Source organism: Nematolebias whitei, chromosome 3 (genome assembly GCF_014905685.2).
Source record: "Nematolebias whitei isolate Nwh7 chromosome 3, NemWhi1, whole genome shotgun sequence".
In the NCBI taxonomy this organism is placed as follows: Eukaryota; Metazoa; Chordata; class Actinopteri; order Cyprinodontiformes; family Rivulidae; genus Nematolebias; species Nematolebias whitei.
This window is the reverse complement of record NC_056500.1, coordinates 46,244,053-46,266,834: the sequence shown is the minus strand read 5'-3', so window position 1 is coordinate 46,266,834 and position 22,782 is coordinate 46,244,053. Positions and strand designations below refer to the sequence as shown.

The 22,782-nt window shown below is 40.3% G+C and overlaps 1 protein-coding gene across 1 annotated transcript in view; it reads left to right on the top strand.

Annotated features, from left to right (window-relative positions):
• LOC119408181 (FERM, ARHGEF and pleckstrin domain-containing protein 2) overlaps positions 1-22,782 on the top strand; it is a gene marked incomplete at its 3' end in the record, with an annotated part of 30,861 nt that overhangs the window by 5,412 nt on the left and 2,667 nt on the right. The window contains 5 exon segments of the mRNA XM_037675020.1: positions 7,826-7,930; positions 14,449-14,491; positions 14,569-14,647; positions 18,660-18,757; positions 19,556-19,670. Coding sequence (XP_037530948.1) covers positions 7,826-7,930; positions 14,449-14,491; positions 14,569-14,647; positions 18,660-18,757; positions 19,556-19,670 — 440 coding nt within the window.

Below are 22,782 nucleotides of genomic sequence, written 5' to 3'. Positions count from 1 at the left end.
GTTTCTGGACAGGGGAGGAAGGACCATCAGGGCAGGGAAACACAAGCTCCTTTTATCCAGCACAGCCAGCCCCTTCGCTGGCCTGCATTTCCAGCTCAAAACTCTTAAAATTAAAAACGATAATAAAAAGGTTGAAGGTGGGATGTAAAACTTGGCTGTGGGAGGGAATCGAGCAGCCTTTAGTGTTCACACAAACGCATGAAGAACCAGGCTGACAACTCTAAAGAAAGGGGAGCAGACGTGAGAAACGGTTTCTGGTGTGAAAACAGCAGCGCTCACTGCCAGGACAAAGTTTGAACTGGGCCGGTGGGGGAGGGGACTCCCTCAGCAGCGGAGCCGAAAGTTTAGCCCATGAGTTTCAGCTCCTGTGATTTCTCTTGGACAAACCACATTCAGTTAGCTTGAGTTAAATGTAATGTAAGAACATGGTGTTAATGCTCATGACGATGAATACTGGTGAGCTAACCATGTGTTTTTTAGCATTGCCTCTTGAAGTGATACTTTGAGTTTAGCTTGATTTCATACTTGGGTAATAAAAGTAGAAAATATAGGTTTTTGTTTTTAGAAACGAGAATACTGGTAGTTTTTTTTTCTTTCTCTTGCTCTTGTATTATTATTTTTAAATCAAGAGGATCAGTGAGAAACCCTTCACACTTGTTAAACTAAAACCAGACACAAAGTTTGTTTTCTCAGTCATCCAGGTATATAACAACAAAAAAGGTGTTTTTGAAACCATTAGTGAAAAGGCCAGACTTCAGGGGTATCTGAGGCAGGCTTGAAACACAAGAGTCAGGGTGGCTTCTGGGTAATACCAGATGGCTAGGCCTCAGACTGACGAAGCCTCTTGGATGAGGGGCGAAACGTTTCTTTTTAACAAAAAAAACGAAGTCCAGATGACATGATTCAACCTTTTTTGTTGTTAAAACCAGACACTTTAACAAAACTTATTCTTTTTCTTCTTCTTTCGGCTTTTCCCTCATCAGGGCTTGCCACAGTGAGTCATCCTTCGTTTCACTCGTTCGTCCTCGTGGTTTTCAACTAACAGCTCAATTTCTGCCAGCACCCTGTTCATCAACAGCACCAGTGGTGGTCCCGGGCCTCGCACGATCCAGTATGGTGTCTTAGGGTGCATTCACACAGCCCTGTTTAGTCCGCTTTAATCAAACTCTAGCTCGTTTTCCTAGAAAGTCCGGTTCGTTTAGGGAGGTGTGAACGCGCCATCGAACTCTGTCACGGAACAAAAAGGCGAACTCTGGCCCGGGCTAAAACCTAGGTCTCAGTCCGGTATAAGAGAACTCCAGCGTGGTTCTAGTACAGTGTGAATGTAAACAGACTGGGCCCCGCTCCACAAGCAAGAAGTGAAGTACAGCGCAGGACAAACAAACACGCATTGCTCTGACCTTATATGGAGCCGTCAGCTGCCTTATGTGGAAAAACAATATTCTCCATGGTCTTCTGTCTCATCTTCTGCTCATGCTAAGTCCATTTTTGAAAAATGACAAAATATAACTCCTAAAACTGCTAAAACTTGATGCCACTTCGTTTTTATTTTTATTTACAGAAGAAAAAGAAGTATCTTCAGAGGTTTTTGTGTTGTTTCTTTCAGTAGTTCTTGGTGCAGCACCCCCACAGGCGAGGGGGGGAACAGGTTGGTTCAACAGGTTGACTCGACTGCACAGTGCAGTGTGAATGCAAACGCACCAGCTCAAACGTAAACAAAAGCTCATGAATATTGGTCCCGAATCGAACCGAGTCTACCGGACTATCTGGTGTGAAAACGACCTTTGATGCACTCATGTGTTAGTTTTCAGTGCTTCACCTAGGTTACTTGCCTTCGCAGGGCCGGGGGGGAGGTGGCTCAGCCTGAGGGAAACTGAGCGCACCTCTGTAACTTTTTAGCTAGCGCGTCTGTATTGCGCGCCACTAGCTTAGCACTACGGCAGTGCCATCAGTTGTCGACTGGGGGGAGACGGTTCAGCAGACACTTTGCAGTTATCTACAGAAAGTCTGTTTCACCAGACTCCAGTCCAGGTCTGAGATGTGTTCTGGCTTCCTCTGTGTGACTTCCGAAGGGATCGAGGTGGTGAGGGTGATCGAAGCCAGCCCAGCCCTGGTGCGCCTCTGTGTGAGGCAGTGACAGAGGTGGAACCGCCATCATGTGGAACAGACGTGATGAAGACGCTCATTATTGTGATGAACTGGTGACAGTAGTGTGTAACCACCTGGTGACGGGATTAAACAACAACAACAAACAGATCTGTTACCGAGAGATTATGGATAACAGCACACAGCAACTTCATAGTTAGTTTAAAAATAAAATGTTGACCACTAAAAGAACTGCTACAGTGAGTTAATCATATTTTGTAAATGACATGAGGTAAGCGTCTGTCACATCTAGAATGTCTCGTGCTCCATTTTAACCCAGATGAGTTCTGCTCCACACCTCTTCTGGTTCCAGACTGCCCGCTTCGTTTCTGAAAGCTCATGTGTGTGCTGAAAGTGGTTAGCTCCTTCTGTGATTTATGAATGGCCAAAGGTGGCTTAATGGACTAGTTTGTGCAACCATTTTGCTGACCAGTTTTATGAAAGAGTCTTAAGTGGCAGCAGTGATATTGCTTCGTGCCAAATTAGGCTTTTCTTAACAAAACAGTTCAGTGAAATGGCTGCAAAGTTCAGTCTCTTTAAGTTGTCTGTGTACTTTCACAAATCACAATCTGTCCACATCCCGCACAGACATGCCTTTTTTTTTTTTTTTACAAATGAATTTAGCATCGCTAAACCAAGAACTGGCGCAGAACTGAGCTGTTGATGTGGAGCACAACTTATGAAATATGCAAGAGACGTCTGCCACCGTTTCCAAAAAATTATTAGAAAACTCAGTTTAATTATTTTTTTGTGGTTAACTTTTTATTTTTATTTTTTATTAAACCTTTTTATTTAACCAGATAAAAACCCATTGAGATCAAGACCTCTTTCACAAGGGTGACCTGGCTGAGAACAGGCAGCAGCACACGTCATAAAAAACAAAATAAGTAGAAAGATTAGATGAAGACTTCAGAAATATATAAAAAATATAAAACATACAGTATAGCAGTAAATGGCAATACATTTTAAAACTAAATCCAAAGTTGCTGTGCATTATTTTTCATTACTGACCTTACCAATCATTAAAGTGCTGTTACTTGCTTCGACGCCCCCCCAGCCCGCCCCGCTGCCTTGATCTATTCAGAACTGTTTTCCAAGTCTGATTTGAGCTGTTTTGTGAAAGTGCCTATTACTTTCCACTTCACAGATGCACACCAATTCAGCAGTGTAATTACATCTGCTGTCCTTTTCACCCCACCCTTCCTCTGGCCTCTGTACTTTCACACATGACACCGATAAGACCTGACTTTAAGTTGTGTGCAAAGTGCTCGAGTTTCATGGCTGACATGGGAAGAAGACCCACTGTAAACCACCTGATCCTGATTGCCAGCAAATAAAGTTGAACTGCAGGCAAACACTGTTGATAGCAGCGTGTGTTTAGGTGTGTTCAATAACCAAGTTTTTTAAGAAGAACCATCTGTGAGTCTGAAGAAAATAACTTTGCAGAGAAGCTTTAAAGACCGTAGAGATTCTTTCACATACTTGTGAAAGTGGTCACAGGTTTGCATAGTCATAAAATGTATATCAGCAAGGAAGTCTCTTGGTGGCAAGTTTCTAAACAAATGCGTGTCCCACTGTGCTAGATACAAGCCCCAACACACCCCTGCTGTCCGTGGGAGGCTGAGATCACCAGTATTCACTGGAAGTTTGGTTCGACCTGTTGTGCAAGGCACACCCAGGTCCTGGATTTAAAATGAGCTGGATGATATTTAGGTAGTTTCTTCTTTACTTCCCTTGTCTGTGCATGATAAATGGAAGCCCTCCCCACAGCAGACTGGTCCTTCCTACTTGTATCCCCCCCCCCCCCCCCCACACACACACACCAACCACACCCTTTGGGAGAAAAAGCTTTATTTTCCAGTGAAACATCTGTTGGCAATAATCCCTGCTGCTTTCAAAGCTTGATTGGATGACCCACTGACCTGACTAAATGGTGGTGCTCGAAGATGAGACCGTGGTCCTCACCAGAAGTTGGGTGTGAACAAAACATGATCTCTGTCACGTCACGCATGTTCCTGAACTTGTAATGCTGGATGGACTTTTAGGAAGACGTTTTTGTAGATTTCAGTTAAAGATAAAATCGACAGTGATACTTGAAAGGTTGTGAACTCTTTATAATTTTCTATATTTCTGTATAAATATGACTTAAAACCTCAGATTTTCACACAAGTTAATCATCAATCTACTACCTAGGGCATCTTGGTGCCAAGTGCAGTTACGGACACCCTTCTGCTCAAACATGGTGTTCGTGGTGGACAAACTTTGACTAGCACAGACACCGCTCGGGTTCAGATCAGAGAGGCCGTTCCTCCCAGTCACACCCCTACTGGTCACATTGTCATTACCCACATGGACATTGAAGTCCCCCAGCAGAATAAAGGAGTCCCCAGCTGGCGCACCTTGCAGCACCCGTCAGGGACTCCAAGAAGTTCAGATACTCTGAACATATGTACTTTGGTGTTTTGAACCACTTTGGCATGTCTGCCTTGGGGGAGTTGACGGGACAGAGGGCGGTCCCCGGAGGCCATCTTATCACCAGCTAACTGTTTTTTTTCCACTCTGGGAGTGAGCTGGTTGTGGGATTCAGTTTGGTTTGATGGGCTCCTCAGACTGAAGAAGTCCTTCGGATGAAGGATGAAACGTCTCTGCAACAAAAGAAACCTTCCAGATGACCTGACTGAACATTGTTGACATCAAAACATGATTACAGTAATGAACTCCTAAAACGTCAACACTGAAAGGATGCTTTTGCTTTTATGTAAGTTTATCTTCTTAAGGGTGATGGTGGGAGTAGTGATGCAGAGGTTGGAGAAGGCGAGCCAGTGATCAGAAGGTCGCTGGTTCAATCCCTCGGAAAGACAATATCAAAATGTGGGTGGGAAAGATGACGCACCCCCACCATCTGCTCTCCCGGGCAGATAGCAGCTCTCTGCTCCACACAGAGAGCTGTGGTAGCTCGGTGATCTGTGGTTGTGTCAGGAAGGACATCCAGTGTAAAAAAAACTCTTTGTGTGAGTTAGTTCGCTGTGGCGACCCCTGAGGAAGGGAGCAGCCGAAAGAAAAAGAAAAATATTCTTAAGGGTGATATAAAAAAATGATAGCACAGGTAGATCTTTGCACAGTACAAAATAAGTTAAAAATTGCCATTTATATTTGCCATACAGAATGATTTCTGTATTAAAATGACCTTCACTCAGATAGATTGCATTTCAAAGATTTCTGCTCATTTAGTCATTTAATACAATTAATGTTCCATATTTGACATTTATTTACTTGCGTTTAATTCTTCGCAGTACATATCCTGATGCATGCTCAATAATCCAGGTAGAAAAATCCAAAAAAGTTAAGTCTGGTCCTCTAGACTAAAAACAAAACAAAGCAAAAAAATAATAAAAATGAAGAAGCGTTTCGTCTTTCATCCGAAAGACTTCTTCAGTCTGAGGAGCTGCATTTAGCTGAACACAGCAGGAGTTTGATCGTGTGTGCAAGTCGAACATCTGTATGCTGAAGATGTTGGTCCAAACACATTAACAGTTAAACAACAAAACAAATCAAAGTTTTAGATGCATAAGTCCCAGGAGCTCGGGGCACGGTACGGAGGAGGGGGTTATGATGGGGGAAAAAGGGACATTTGGTGTCTCCCCACCACACAGAATTGGTCTGAGGGCTGAGCGGAGGCAGTCAGTGGAAATATAGATGACTGATATACACTTGAAATTGGGTTATTTTTTTGGATCCAAGCTGGGAGTTGCTTTAAGACAATCAAACCTGCTTTGGTCTTAGCTGTTTACTTGTCAGTCCTGTCAGAATTAAACTCTTGTCACCCCCCCCCCCCCCCACACACACACACACACAAACTGAGGGCATAAAAAACTAACAGTTAAGAGATGATTTGTTCTTAACTTTTCTTCAGATCTCTCTTTGAGTTGTCCAAGGCAGCCAGGTTGTCAAATGCCTCCAAACGTTCACTGATTCCTTCAGAATACTCACTAATGTCTGGATTGCATGTTTAGCTTTCACTCAGAGGCCAGCCAAAGTATTTTACCACACGGCTTTTTGCTCTCAGTTTGACTTCAGCTGTAATCCGATACTGTAAATGTGTTCAAAAGGACGGATTTTACAACGGATTCGTACATTTGCAGATGTTGTCAGATTTTTTTTTTTATATACAAACCATGTGATTGGACCAAAGTAATGAAAAGATTGACTACAGTAAATCTCTTGGTGCTCTCTGAGCTGTAATGCTTTACTTCAGTTGATGCAGAGAAGTTCTTTTTATAAGGCTTTTAAAAATACAATTTCACATTACAACCAGATGTTTGAGGCTATAATTTTCTCAAAAAGTCACAGACTGGGTTTCCAAACCTCAAGTGCAGTGTGATCTTAGTACATAGTAATTAGTTCTTCGTTTAGTGAAAACAAACCAGAGAGCTGAGAAGGTGAACTCTGCAGATTCTTGCATGTTCAGAGCCACTCGATGCAACACTTAAACCATTTCTTCAGTTCACCAGTTCTTTATTCAGGTAAAGACAGCTGTTGTAATCGACAGATGGAACATACACAGCCATCAAACATAATGAAGTGGATCATTTGCAGATGGCAGATGTTTTCTGCACCACAGACACATGGCATTGGCCCAGTGTTCAGTTTAATGCTACCATGGTCATCCTTCCTTTCAGCTTTAGCCGAGATTTGTTTTTGTTTTTCAAGATGGTTTCTCTCAGCGGTGCTCTTTTCTTTAGTTGTTCTCTATCGCAGGCGAAATGGGGCAAATGGAAATGTCCTCCCTCTGTACGTCTGTTCGTCTGAATGTTGTGAGCATGATAACTAGAAACTAAGTAAAGCACCAACCTCCATTTGAGTGTGTGGCTGCATCTATGCATAAGAAAGGTTACTATTAAAATTTGGGTTGCCACTTCAAAATCCAAGATGGCCACCACCATACATAAACCAACTACCCCATCATTTGAGAAAACTATGCTTTCTAGTTTTTATATTACTTAAAAGTAAAACAATCTATAGTAGCTATGGCCACCACAGGCCATCCACTGGCTTTGTTGTTGCACCTGATGGTGGATGGAATTGCACCCTCAGCTCACAAGGAAATCTCACTCTGAGCTCCTGAACTCCTACCCACTTGAATATCTTTGTTGTGCTGCTGATTATCCATGCTGCTGATCTCTTGCCTTTAAGCTGCTGTATTCATACCCATCTGCTCACAACAGACTCATGTTCAGGCTGCTGTTTAATACACTGTATTGTTTTACATTATTGTTTAGCACATATCTTAGCTCCTTGTATACTGTTTCATTTTTACACTTTATGTATTTGCTAATTTGGGGTGTAACTGGAACCTTGATTGCACTTTCGTTCCACCTCATGTACCACATGTGAAACGAATAACAATAAAGCCAATTTGAACCTTGATCTTGCACCAAAACATTAAGGTTTACTGACATTCCCCGTTTGATTCCAGTCCAGAAAAACACTTGTCTCAAGAACGACAAACATTCACTATTCAAATTTCTCAGCTGGGGGACATCAGAGTACTGTTTGTTTCTAAACCAACGTTTCAAATGCCGGTTTAGAGGCTGGAAATGTGCTGCAGGAGAATATATAAAATTCTGAGACATTCTTTTCATGACTGTCAACATTCAATTGATTTTTTCTTCCTTTTCAGCCCAAAACTCTTGGACAGAACCTTCTCTCTGAGGTTTTCCATAGAGGTAACCTCATCGAGAGTGATTACTTCGGCCTGGAGTTTCAGAACATGCAGATGAACTGGGTATGTACACCAGCAACGGTGTCTGAGTTTTATTGTTTGGAACATACAAACTGTGTACCAGGGTGTGAATTTTACAATGACAATCTGAGATTTGTTTTTCACATGAAGCAAATCTCTTTCAATACAGACGTGCTTCTGGTTGAAAGCCTTGCAATCATTCCAGTATTTTTCTTGTCTTAACATGACATCTTCCATCTAATATTGATCTCAGTTTCAGTAAGTTACTTGGATGCCTCCAGTTCACATAACACACACATTCTTTGTGATTTAATGTCACAAAAGTGGCAGTAAGACAGACAGTCAACATATAAGAGCAGAGCTCCTCAACATTCTACATCTAAACATCACCACTCACAGAGCAAAGAGATGGATCTTAGTACCAAACAACATTTATAACCGACTATCGTACAAAGCAGAGACCTTTAAATAATTATCCTCTGTCGCAGAGTGAAGAGTGGCAATTGGAAATTCTGTCCATGTGGGCATGATGATTTGAAAAATAAGTGAGGTACAACATGTATGTTAACTGACCACCCTTCTCATTGGATGAAACTACTGTAACCCAGTTATTTTTAGTGCTTGCAGACATTTTTTCAATCTTATATTTTCACCCTGTCCACTGTTTTGTGTCGAAGTGTGAAATCTTGCGAGATTTTGTGCGATTTAAGTTTTATAGAAAAATCGTTAGGGATGGGGCCGATCCGATCCAGTATCGGGCTTCGATACCAGCAAATTTTACGTGTCTGATTTTTCCGATCCAACCTGCCGATATTTCTGATCCATGATGCACGTTGACTTCAAACTATGGAATGGATTTCCTGAACGGCGGCGTGTCTCATGAACCCAGAGTAATAAGACCCGCCTCACATTCAGGAAATCCAGTTCATAGTTTGCAGCCAGCTACAATGTGAGGACTGAGTTAGCAGCACTGTGGCTAACAGCTAACAAACTTTTCATCGAAACATGTCCGCTGTGTGGAAGTATTTTACACTATAAACACCACAAAACAAGACAGCAACGTGCAATGTCTACAGAGCCATAGCGCCACATTAAACCGCGGTAAAGTTAGTTTTACGATGGACATTCGAACTCCGGGGCTTCAGCGCTCTGTTATTTTCGACATCGCTGAAGCCCCGGAGCTCGAATGTTTACCGAGAAGTTGCTAAACTTCATCATAATTAATGATCAACTGCTATCAGTTGTAGAAAATGAAGGATTTCGCAGCTTGATACTTGCAGTCAAGATATAGTTTACCCTCCAGGACAAACGGTACAACAGTAGACAATCATAAAAAAAAAACAAAAAAAAAACATGAATTAAAAATTACAAGAAAGTTATATTAAAAAAAAAAACAGCATAACATAAAGTGATGCAAAATACTAAAAAACATATGTGTTGGTTTATGCCACAAACTTAGCGGATGGTTAAAGCCATTTTTTTATTTTTTTTATTTAATTCATTTATTCATTCAAGAGACAAAATAAACAAATTCATCAAAAAGAAAACACTGAATGAAGAGTGCAGAAAGAAGAAAAATTCTTATATATCCCCCTTATTTAAAAAAATATAAAATAACTTTAAACAATCACTTAAATTAATCACTTTAATATCCACTTTAAAGCTAGGAATAAAAATAAACATGTTTTGTGTTAGAATTTAATTCTAACTTTAAAACATCCAACATTAATAAAACTTACCTCAAGTTGCCTTTTTGGACATGCATGCAAATATTTGTACAAATTGTACTTGAGAGGAGATTATTACAGCCTCATATAAAATCAATGATGATGATATCGGAACTGGATCGGTATCGGCCGGTACTCAGATTTAAGTATCGCAATCGGAAAAAAAAAAAAAAAAAAAGTGGATCGGTGCATCCCTAAAAATCATGGCACCTCCCATTGTTTGGGAAAGCAGGTGTGTGACTGGTAAAGTTCAGAGCTGCTGCAGCTTTTAGATGACTGTGCTGTGAGAAACGGCTGTATTTTGTGCTTAAAGACTGGAAACAAACGAACTGTCCTGATTTCCTATGATGATAATAATAAACTTTATTTCTATAGCACCTTCCAACAACGCCTTGCATTGACCAAAGTGCTTTACAAGATAAAACAAGATAAAAACAGGACACCACAAATCAGTGCAAATGAAAAACACAGCCCGAATAAAAGAAGGTCAAAGAGATTAATTTTTTTTTTTTTTTTTAATGATGGCGAGCTACCACTAGGCTTCAGGCCCAAAGAACCCGGAGCCAGAACTGGATCTGTTTTGTGCAGTAGGGGTCACTGTAGCCTTCTCCCTTCACACACACAAGAACCTTTAAATATACCAAATGCCCCTAAAGATTAGTCTTATTGATTTATTAAACCGTTTAAACCCCTTGAACCTATCGGGACTACTGCCCTGGTCTTGGTATCTTGTGATCGGTGGGATTAATACTAGCATCTGGATTTAGTCTGGGTAATTTGGGAGATCTGTTCAGCTATCTATTGAAATATTGTGTTTATTGAAATAATGAACCAGTTCATACATTGGTGACGGAGCTTTTTTTATATATATTATAAATAACGTCTCAACTCTAATACAAATCACCTTATGCACCATTTTCCCGTTTCCTGTTTGCTCTTAAATGCAACCATAACCCTTCCTGAGCCAAACCTTAGAATCTTCTGGCCTACTACTAATGCTGAGTGATCACCACTTTACTTTACCTCATCTTTAGCATCTGCATCACATATTCTACACTATACTTTTCTTACTGGCTGAAGATTAATCTTTGGCGACCAAGGCCATCGTTTTGGTCAAACCTTAAAATAACTTATAATGTGTAATCTCATGTGATCTTGTAAGATGTCTTGGCACTCTGGGTATCTGTTGGGCATGACTCTGAGCCACCACATCAGACTTTAGCTCAGTATCTGTCAATTAAACAAAGTTATAGTCATTTTTGTGCAGGCTAAGTTTAATTAGCTGTGGTTGTCATCTTAAAATGGAAATTGGGTTTGTTGATAAAGTTGTTCAGTTGTAGATGCACATCCAGGGATTGTATTTCATTATCATCTGTCCAGTCGTTTGAGATTTTTTGATAACAAACATACAGAGTTAACTGAATAGGCAAGGCAAAGTTAAAAACTCCTTTTGTGCAATTAATTAATGCTCCAAGTATAAGGTGACAACCTAATTAAGCTACTAAGAAACTAAGTCCTGGCTAAGTACAGTATCCATAACACTCGGTCATTGTGTTTGCTAAGGTTGCTTTTCTGTGTCGGCCACCTTAGATCATATTGATTTCAAAAGTTTTGTTGTAGATCTACATCCAATTTACTTTACTGTGTGAGAGTTTAACTAAGATCAGTCCAGTGGTTTGAGATTTTATTAACATGATGAACCGATGCATACTTTTTGTTGTTTGAAAATAGTCTCAGAAAAATAATCAATGCTTATTTACCTTTAATTCAACATTCTGTTCAGCTGATACAGAAATACAGATTTAAAAAGAGGTGGAAAGACTTCACAAGTTAGAGTTCTGGAGAAGAAGGAATCTGGTTTGGGAACATTGGGGTTTCATCTCTGCTTTATGTGGATGATGTGGTTCTGTTGGTGTCTTCAGTCCATGACCGTCGGCATGCACTGGAGTGTTCAGCAGCTGGAATGAGAGTCAACTACTCTTAAGTCAGAGACCATGGTGCTCAACCGTGAAACGTTCGGATGAGGTAGGGAATGAGTCTATGCCTCAAACGGAGGAGTTCAAGTGTTTAGGAGTCTTGTCCACGAGTGATGGATGACGATGGAGAGGGAGACTGATCAACAGCTGAAGGCCTTGTTCTGAGTAATGAAGGCAATGCCTCACTCTGTCATAGGGAAGAAAGTGTTGAGTTGAAATGCAAAGCTCTCAACTTTACTGGTCCAGCTACGTTCTAACCTTAACCTGTGGTCGCAAGGTTTGGTTCATAATGGAAAGAATGAGACTGTGGATACAGGCAGCTGAAATGAGCTGCCTTTGGAGTAAGGCTGAACAATTTTGGAAAATTTTCTAATTGCGATTTAAAAAAAAAAATTTTTTTTTACCTCAGTATAGTGATTGCAATTTAATATGTGATTTCAATATCTTCTTCTCGTGTACTTTTCAATGAACACAAGCAATATATCAAACTGTTTCAGTCGTTTTTAGCTCAGCTGCAACTCTGTTTCTGCATTTTTTTATAGCTCCATGATAGCAACTTGGCTAAAATGTGTTCATGAGAACATTCTGTACCACTTATCCACTGTTTACCAAAGCTGTAAACCCAGGTTTGGTTACTGTGTTAATGGGCATCATGTCTTTCACTATGAACTCCCGTTATTGCTCGAGTTATTTCTGCGTGCCGTTTCAAATTATATTCATACAGAGTAATACCTTGGAACAGTGCGGTCAGTGATCCTGTCGTCTGGTACTTTGCTTACTTGAAGCGCTGGTCGTTGGTATTCTAGTCATGCAACTATCGTAAATGGCTTTGTGGTGGTTTTTAAGTGTTGATAAAGATTTAGAGGTAGCAGCAGCAGTAAGTCAGGTTCTGCACAATACATGTCGTTGTGCAGCGTCTTCCTTTTTTACAGTCAAAATAATTCCAAACAACAGACGTGCTGCTTCTTTGGTACCAAACTTTCAGATGTGTCAGCTTCTGTCGAGCCTGACACCATTGTGCAACCAGTTAAAGTGCAGTGTTGACTTCTCCCACTCTCTGCTCCGCTCACTCGCAAGTCACGTAACCAGATCACGCGACCAGTCACATTGTAGCCTTTGCAATTAGAAAATCTCATTTTATCATAATGCGATATTATTGCAAGTGCAATTAATTGTTCATCCCTACTTTGAAGGGTGGTCAGGCTCGGCCTAAAGATAAGTTGAGGAGTTCTGTCATTGGCAGGACTTCGATTAGAGATGCTGCTCCTCTGCATCTACAGGAGTCAGCTGAGGTGCTGAGGTGGTTCAGGTATCTGATAAAAATGCCTCTGGAAGCAAAGGAGACCTGGAATGGACAAAAGGGACACCATGTAAATACAGTAGCTCTGGGTTTTAATGTACAGGTGTTTGTTACTAATGGCACATTTTGACAAGACATTTTTACTTTATAAACATTTACTTTAACAGGTGCAGTGCAGAGAAAAAGCAAAGGTTCACATACTTTTACTATCACAAATGTGTAATATTGGATCATTTTCCTCAATAAATAAATGACTAAGTATAATATTTTTATCTCATTTGTTTAACTGGGTTCTCTTTATCTACGTTTAAGACTTGTGTGAAAATCTGATGATGTTTTAGGTCAAATTGATACAGAAATATAGAAAATTATAAAGCGTTCACAAACTTTCAAGCATCACTGTAGATGCATGCCAAAGTGACCATCCCTATCATTTGAGGAAACTATGCTTTTTATATTGCTTAAAAATATAGTTTCCTCAAATGATCGGGATGGGCTGAGAATTAATCTTGTTGGTCACCCCAGGCTCTGCCTTTGCACCTGGCTGTGGATAAAATTGTTCACTCTCCAAGATCTCTCATTCTGTGCTGCCTCAGACAAGCAACATTAAAAAAAGTACCTCTCTTTGTATACACAGAGGAACTCCTACCCACTCGAATATCTTGCACCAAAAACATTAAGGTTCACTTGCATTCCCTGATGAATTCCAGTCCAGAAAAACACTCATCCCCAAAACTAGAAACGTTCACTATTCAAATCCCTCAGTGACGGAGACAACAGCGTGTGTTGTGTTCAATCCTTGTTCCATTTCTAGAAGCTTAGGACATACAAATTAATAATGAGTGACAGGTCATCATTTGATAAGACAAACGTGAGTACATGAGTTAAACATCAATGTTTAATACTCATAGCTGATCTTGACAGTACTTTTAAACTGTACAAACAATGAGGATTTGTTTTCACAAGGTAAATCTGTGCGCATTTTAAACTTCTCCAGCACAAGTGTCTGCAATTGACTGTCAGAGTTTCAAATATTTGTTCTCTTTTAAACATAAGTGGGACATAAGGCCACCTAGGAGGTTTTATAAACCAACTGAGGAGCCATTTAACACATCGTGCACCATCTCCTTCAGAATGCAGCTGATTTAAAAAGGTCACTGGCTGGTCCGCTCTAGCATTCAACTGTGAGAGCACCAACAATCAGTTTTAGTTTTTTAAAGGAACTTCAGGATGTTCACTTTGGTTTATCTCCATCAATAAGTGATGAGGTTTGCAGATTTGTCCCAGACGACTTCACTTTACTGAACTGCAAAGGTATAATATTAGAAGTGTTTAACTCAGTACTTTTAACACGTGTATGCATGGTCCTCTGTCAGACAGGTCAATTCCCCCAAGTTATTCTCCTTCAGTAAGGTGGTTGAAGGAGCTGTTTGCATCACTATTCTTCTGTGATTGTAAAGACCTTTGCCCAGATGTTCACTTCATCATGCCATCCTTTTCAGCTGAAGTTTGGGCTTCAAAGGTTGTAAACATGAAACTGTTTCTTCTTCTTCTTAGGTTTGGTTGGATCCAACAAAACTCATTGTAAAGCAAGTCAGGAGTAAGTAAGCTAGCACATTAGAACATTCATCTATAAAAGACGTGTATTCAAACTGGTTATGTTTTTATGATCTACAGGACCAACCAACACACTCTTTAGACTTTCAGTGAAGTTTTTCCCGCCTGACCCGGGACAGCTGCAGGAGGAGTACACCAGGTCAGTGACTCAATTCCTTGTGGAGGTTCATTTTACCTTGAGCTTAAGATGCAAGATTGCATTTTAATTTTTTCCTACAGATCATTGTAGAAAAATAAAGAGTTGTAGTAAAATCACATTTAAATACTCATTGACTTAATGTAAAGACTAAAGCCTGCTACATACTCGGCAAGACGTAGAGAAATTTGTTCTCATTGTTGCAGCTGCTGTCGGAAAAAAGTGTGAATCTCTTCAGGTCGAGGGTGAGGTTCTGCCTCAAGTGGAGGAGTTCAAGTATCTCAGGGTTTTGTTCATGAATGATGGAAGAATGGAGCATGAGATTGACAGACGGATTGGTGCAGCGTCAGCAGTATTGCGGACTCTGTGCCGGTCCGTTTGGTGAAGAGGGAGCTGAGCTGTAAGGCAAAGCTCTCCATTTACCTGTTGGTCTACGTTCTTACCCTCACCTATGGTCATGAACTCTGGGTAGTGACTGAAAGAATAAGATTGTGGATACAGGCGGTTGAAATGAGTTTCCTCCTGCAGGGTAGCTGGACTCTCCCTTAGAGACAGGGTGAGAAGTTCAGTTATCAAGAGACACTCGGAGTAGAACCGCTGCTTCTCCACATTGAGAGGATCCAGTTGAGGTGGGTCGGGCATCTGGTAAGGATGCTTCCTGGGCACCTCCCTAGAGAGGTGCTTCAGGCGTGTCCAACTGGGAGGAGACCACGGGGAAGACCCTGGACATGCTGGAGAGACTGCGTCTCTTGGCTTGTCCAGGAACACCTTGGAGTCATCCCAGAAGAGCTGGAAGAGGTGGCTGTGGAAAGAGATGTCTAGACCTCCCTGCTCAACCTGCTGCCCCCATGGATGGATGGATGGAGGGAGGGTGGGAGCGAGCGGTTGTTTGACCAAAATGACACATTTTTGTTCTTGGGCAACCTCTGAAAACATTCAAGCTCAGGATGGGAGACTGTGATGAAGTGAAAACTCAACGGGTCTGCTGCTTCCTTAGATCGATAACTTATTAAATGGCTTCTGTAATGTATACGAATGTTTCTATTCAGTGCCCTGAGACAACTTCTGTTGTGATTTGGCTCTATATAGATAAACTGAATTGAAAACCTGTTCTGTAACTGTTCCAGCCAAACTTAAAACAGGTCAGAAATGGTGGAGGTCTCTTAATGACGGATCTAAAAAAGTTAAATCTGGTCCTCTGGACATTCAAAAAAACAAAACAAAGCAAATCAACAAAAATGTAGAAACGTTTCGTCTCTCATCCGAGAGACTTCCTCAGTCTGAGTCCTCAGTCTCATGTCCAGAGGACCAGATTTAACTTTTTTAGATTTTTCTACCTGGATTATTGAGCATGCATCAGGATGCATCAATGACGGGTGTTTCAAAAAGTGCTTCTGTACGGTTAACAACAGAAATCCTAGATCTCTCTCCTCCAACTCTATCACCAGAACATAAACATCCCATCTGCCAAGCGTGCTGTTGCTGTGTTGTTTTTGTTTGCATGTGACGTGCGCTGCAGCAGGAGGGAGTTCTAACTACAGTTTCTCTTTTGAGTTTAAAATGTCCGTGCGAAGAGAAACGTCTCACAGCTACATCAGTGAGAACAGATGTCTTGCTTCTTGTCGAGTATGTTGCAGTCTTTGTCAGTTTGAAGAGGGTTTTTGTAGAAGAGTTAAAAATAACATCTTGCTTGTAAATGTTTTTTTAAAAGACCTCCGGCTGGAGAAATGGAATTTAAATTATGGCTGTGTATCAAGAACTTATTGTCACTGCAGAATCAGAGTACAGTATAAAAATCCCAAAGGACTGCTTGATCTGCAATAAATTAGGTGCCATTACATTTCAAGAACCATGCATTCATGTTCTGCATGCTAAAAATATATTTGATCAATCTCCCAAGGGCCTTTCTGCCCACACCTTGTTTAGATTATGGTGACCTTGAGTGAAGAAAATGTGGGTTTATTACAGTTTATATATTCATTTCAGGATTAAACACAACCAGAAAAATTGCATCCCCTTCTAAAATGCAGTGTGACTGCTTAATGCTGAATGGTCTTTGCTGAAACCAGGCTGAAAAAGTTTCATGGTTAAACTGAAAGTTGAATTTGCTGAAATATTTGCTGAAAGCAGGAAAATTAAAGCGGAAAGCGGAAGAAAAACAGCAGAAATGTAGCAAAACTGAGCAGAATAAGCTGAAATGGGCAGTGAGGCTGAATAGATTACAAAAATCTGAAATCAGCCACAAAGAAACTGAAATGAGCAGCGAAAGAGCACAAAGGTATCCTGATGCATGCTCAATAATCCAGGTAGAAAAATCCAAAAAAGGTCAGTCTGGTCCTCTGGACATTCAAAAAAACAAAACAAAGCAAAAAAATGATACATTTTGTCTTTCATCCGAGAGACTTCCTCAGTCTGAGGTGCTGTATTCAGCTCAGTCTTATAAATAGCACCTTCTCAGAGTGGATCAACCAGTTTTGCTGCTGACAACCAAAACCAGCTGATCACATGCTCAAGAAGGACCATCAGCCTAACAATGGATCATTAGCACACTGATGGCTGTTTACTATTCACAGGGGGTTGATTGATACTAGCAATAACAGCATTGTAAGAGGGGGACAGTTGAACCCGGAACAGCACAAAGAGTTTGAAGGATGTGAAGAGAGCTCCTGTTTATTTTCAGTGATGACAAACATGGCCAAAAAAGCTAAAATGGTCAATAAATAAAAGTTGCACAAACATCAGAAGCAGGCCTGTCGCAATAAACAATAAATCAATTAATCGCATGATAAATGAAAATTATTGACCTCATTTTCATTTATCGACTATGGTTGCATTGTGTCTCTCTCTACTACTAAGCTGAGAAGCTAAGCTACGAGCTAAGCTAACAGGCCGACCTCGGGGTAAAAAACCTCCGTCTTGTCGAAGCCCCAAAATTCACAGTTGAAACTCGTGCCTTCGGGTAAAAAGTTTTTCTCTGCAAAAAGAAGCTGAGAACTTGTTTACTGATTTTTTTATTTTATTTTTTCACATTTTTATTAAAAGCTTTGTGTGACAAATGCTATGCTAAAGAGCTCAAACCACACCGAGCGGCCGCCATTTTGAGAACCGAAGAGAGACAGCCCATGACACGTCAAGGGGTCTCCCTCCCATTTTTCTTAGAGACACGCTGCTCGCTCCCTCACTATCCATCCTTCAGTTCAAACAGGCTTATACTGCCATCTGGTGGTTGAAAAAAGGTACTACACTCAAAATAAGTTAAACATTTCTTCTTAAATTTCACAATAATTACTAATTATTGTCAAATTTTAAACAATATTATCGTTTATCACAATAATTTCTGAGACAATTAATCACCCAGCAAAATTTGTTATCGTGACAGGCCTAATCAGAAGTCAAAGCAGGAACGTCCTGAATGAGCCAAATGTTTTGATATATGAATTGTTGAAATGGCACAAAATTGTGGAACAAGTTACTTGATGATAAACATATGAAAGAAAAATGGATCTGAACGATGAGATTTATAAACATTCACACAATTAACACATCTGAGGGGTTTCTAATATTGTGCAGCCTTGATTTGAAGTTAGACCAATTTTTTTCTAAGAAATGTCTGACAGGTGAGATTAGCTAATCTTTAAACCTGAATTGACTGGAGTTAATAAACAAAAATTGTGTTAGCAATAACTTGTATAAAATGTTGTGGCCTGAAGCTTCAGATTAGAGATTAGACAGCAGCAGTTCACCCTGGACTCAGCTGCATTTAGACCAGATGTTATCTAATCACTCCCGTCAGACTTTAAAACTGTTTCTCCTAATGGAGGGCGCTCAAACGGCTATCTACAACAGGTAAGATGTTGATGTTTTACACAAACTCACACTTTAAGTGGATCAGCTATCCCTTAAATGTAATCTCAGTGTTGTTAGAAACGTGTATAATCCATGTTCAGTCTGATTAGTGCTTACTCCTTTTGAACAAATGGACACTACATTATGTTTTGTTTTCATCCTCCAACAGGTATTTATTCTCCCTGCAAATGAAAAGAGATCTGACGGAGGGCCGGTTGATCTGCACAGAGAAGACTGGAGCGCTGCTGGCCTCCCACCTCGTTCAGTGTAGGTTTCTGTCCTGTGTTTAAACTACAATTTAAAACAATGTTGCATAGCGTGTGTTAATGTTGTTACTCTGGTTCAGTACTTTGAAAAAAGTAAAGGGAGTTGAGCACAATCTGTACTTGTGTGTATGCTGTGTTTTCCGCCGTACACGTCAACGCCCTATAATTTGCATCAGTCCCAATATGTCTAATAAAGTGGAAAAAACACTTAAATATGTTGCTTCGCCATATACGTGGCATCTATTATGCGTCACCACTGACGCGTCGCGTTTGTTACGTGTCATCAGTGACAACCTGAAATGTGGGCAGGTGTTGTGCCATAAATCGATGGGCTGCCAAATGGCGGCCGCGGGAGCGTGCATGGGAGGACTTTAACAAGAATTTAAGAAGATGAACACTTAACGCTTCCTTAATAAATGCACTTTGATGGTCAAATCAGCTGCATTTTCCAAAGCCGATACGCAGAAACATGACCGCGCAGAGGACAACTGGCTGTCCATTTCTTCAAAATTTAACAAGATAACCACCTAACCACATCGCTTTGGCGTATAAGTCGCAGGGCATGTAAATTATGCAAAAAACTGAGTTATACAGCAAAAAAATGCAGTAATTTCAATTAAAAGGTTTGAGAAACTTTTATCAGGAAGAATAGTAAAACAAATTAATGTTTGATCAAATTAAAAATATGATTTGTAATTTATGTTACATGGTTTAGAGTCTGCTAGCAAACATTTATTGTGATTGTGCAAACAAATAATAAATAAATAAAATCTGATATCTGCTGTTCTCTGACTCCCAGCTGAGATTGGTGACTATGATGATGAATCAGACCGGGAGTTTCTGAGAACGAACAAGTTGTTGCCTTACCAAGACAAAGTGCAAGAGAAAATCATGGAGCTGCACCGCAGACATCTGTAAGTCCCGTCCCCCCCACCCCCCAACACCCCGTATTCTGTAATGGTGTGTTTATTTTTCTGATCTGAAAGTGAAACATCTGCCGGACAGTTCAGTTTGTGGCTGCATCTTTTTGTTTTTCTCTCAGAATGTGTGAATCACAATCTAACCTGATTGTTCTGATTGACATGGTTAGGCCAGGACAGTCAAGGTTGTACAGAAGAAATTTAAAAAATACACTTCCATTCAAATCGATCATTAAGCTCATAAAAAAATCTGTTTCGTGTTTGAACACGCTACATTTGCTGTTTTGTATTGCGCACAAGCAACATCTGTTTAAATACATCTGTACTGTTGACAGTCTGTGCCTGATGTGTGCACTTTCCACACACTGCACCTGAGCATGCACATGGGGAGTTCAAGAGAATTTACAGAAAGTCCCCCGTTTGCTGCAGGAGGAAGAAATCACCTCTCAGCAAAGACCTATTTGATCAGGAATATTGCATATGATATTCATGCAAAGTATTACTATCACTGTAGATGTTCCCATCCATCCATCCATCCTCTTTACCCACTTCTTCATTTTTGGGTAGCGGGTGTCAGGTGCCCATACCCATCAGTCTTTGAGAGAGGTTGGGACACCCTGGACAGGTCTGCAGTCCATCACAGGGGCACAGAGACAAATGAGCCAAACAACCATTCACTCTCTCACTCATAACTAGGGACAATCAGCCTAACATGCATGTTTTTGGTCTTTGGGAGGAAACCAGAGTACCTGGAGAAAACCCACACATGCACAGAGAGAACATGCAAACTCCACCCAGAAAGGCCCCTGACCAGGATTTGATTCGGCGACCTGCTCACTGAGAGGCAACAGCTGAGCCACCGTGCCGCCCCTCCCCTACATAATTAAACAGAAACGTCTCTTCTGATGATCCTGAGCCAGTACTCACTTTGTTTGAAATGATAATGAAGGGCACAGAGGTACAACTTGTTTCAGGACCAGAACCTGTATCAGGACATTTGAAAACAGACATACTACCTGCGTGCGCCCCTCACATGTTTTTATCCTAATTTGTAAATTCGACAACATTTGCCTGCTTGAGTCTTATTCATGAAACAAGTGTATCACATGTGTAGCATTGACTTGTCCATGTTTATTAAACTCAGTAGTTGAAAATGCCTGCTCGCTTTACAAAAAGCATCCACACACAGTATAAAGACTGCATAAACGGGTCTATTTGCAGAAACTGTAGCTAAGTTTACATGTGCAAAATTCTTTGACCGGATTGAAATGTTTTCAGATTAAATAATTCAAATGTATTGTTTACATGGGCACAATCCATTCACGATGAGCGTTTACATGCAGCGGACTTTTATTGTGAATAGAAGTACTGACGTGTGCAGAGTGGTAACTCTCCTTAAAAACACCACAGAAGAAGTTCTACTTCCAGGATGAACGTAAACAAAGCTGAGCGCCCAAAATGGACCCGCGACAGGTTTTAATGATGGTGGAGACGTTGCTGCACTCCCTGACTGAGCTACGGGTGATACAGATCATTTTGAGCTCCTACAAAGTTTCTAGTAGAAATGTTGTCGCTCACCGACCAGTTTTACTTCCCCGACATATTAGCATCTAGCCAGGTGGAAATACGTGAGGTAGACATGGGTCACACATGCGCAGTCAGGTCAGTTTTCCACAGTCAGAATAAAATGATCAGATTAAGTGTTTACATGCACACCATTTGGATTATGAATCGGCATAAACACCCGTCTCATTCTGATTACAAATTATTTCTGATCACACTGGATAAACAAAGAATAATCTGAACGGGACGTTTACATGACGTATTTTATTCCGAATGGCCATTTAATCTGATTACTTATGTCCATGTAAACATAGCTACTGAGGTGGTCTGGTCTGTTTAGACTTGCATACTTTTACCTACATCTTTTTATATCCATCTTTACTACATGAAGGTATATTTACAACAATGTTATCCACTCAGATTTACTTCCTCACCTCATTCAGATCCATCAAACGCTGTTGTAGAATCAGGGTTTTGAATTTAAGTACGGTGGCACATTGATCATTTGTGTGTAAGCACTGTGATTTAAGCACAGTAGGCTCTGTGACGAGCTCTGAGACAAATGTCTTCTTGAAAAACAATATTTTTTGTATTTCTGCTCAAAGTCTCACAAATTCTTACCTCACTTTTCCCACCATCAGTCTCTATGGAAGCACAGCTCTACCCTACAGCTGGCAGGGCTTTTCTTTCCTCAATCAAGTGTTGGAGAACAGCTTCTAAGGCTGTTTTAAAGACTTGCTAATCTCTTTCCTCGGTTGCCAGTATGGAAGCTGAAGCAGAGTCCCCCTGACCTAATCCTCTGCCCCGGACTGTCTATTAGCCATAAGGCCAGTGGGGCAGGGGAGGGCTCTAAGGAGATTTCATCGCTTAACGGATGAACAGAATTAGAATGCAGTGATGATTGGATATGTCCTTCTAACAAGCTGTTTGGACGTAACAATATAATTTTAGATTATCTAAATTCTCTGCATTCTAAGGGATTTAAGGTCATACTACTTGGTATAAATAACATGATACTGTCAGGGTTTATTTAGATGCTGTGTGTTCAGACGGCTGAAAAAGATGGTTATTCACAGCTGTCTTAATTATTTAAAGACATTTAAATTATGATTCAAATGGAAGTTTTACGTTTGAGAAGCTTAACAAAGTAATAGTGTTATATGCGCTTATTTGTGCTGAGTTGTTTTTTTTTACTTATTAAAGGCAATGATTTTTGTTTTCTGACTTTAAATTATTTTAATATTAAAATGTTCAATATTTGATGCCAGCCGTACACTCAAAGATAACAGAGAAGTGAAGCAGCAAGACAATTTCTTAACGGAAGTAAATTTAACATTTTAATATTAATTAAATTGGACCTTTGAATGCATTTACAAAGTGTGCAGTTTTCTCTCTGTACTGTAATCTTTGGGACTTCTCAAATAAATGCTAACTAAATAAATGTTCCTGATTTTAGTATTTTACATCACTTTATAATGTAGCTGTTTTTGTTTTGTTTATATATATATATATATATATATATATATATATATATATATATATA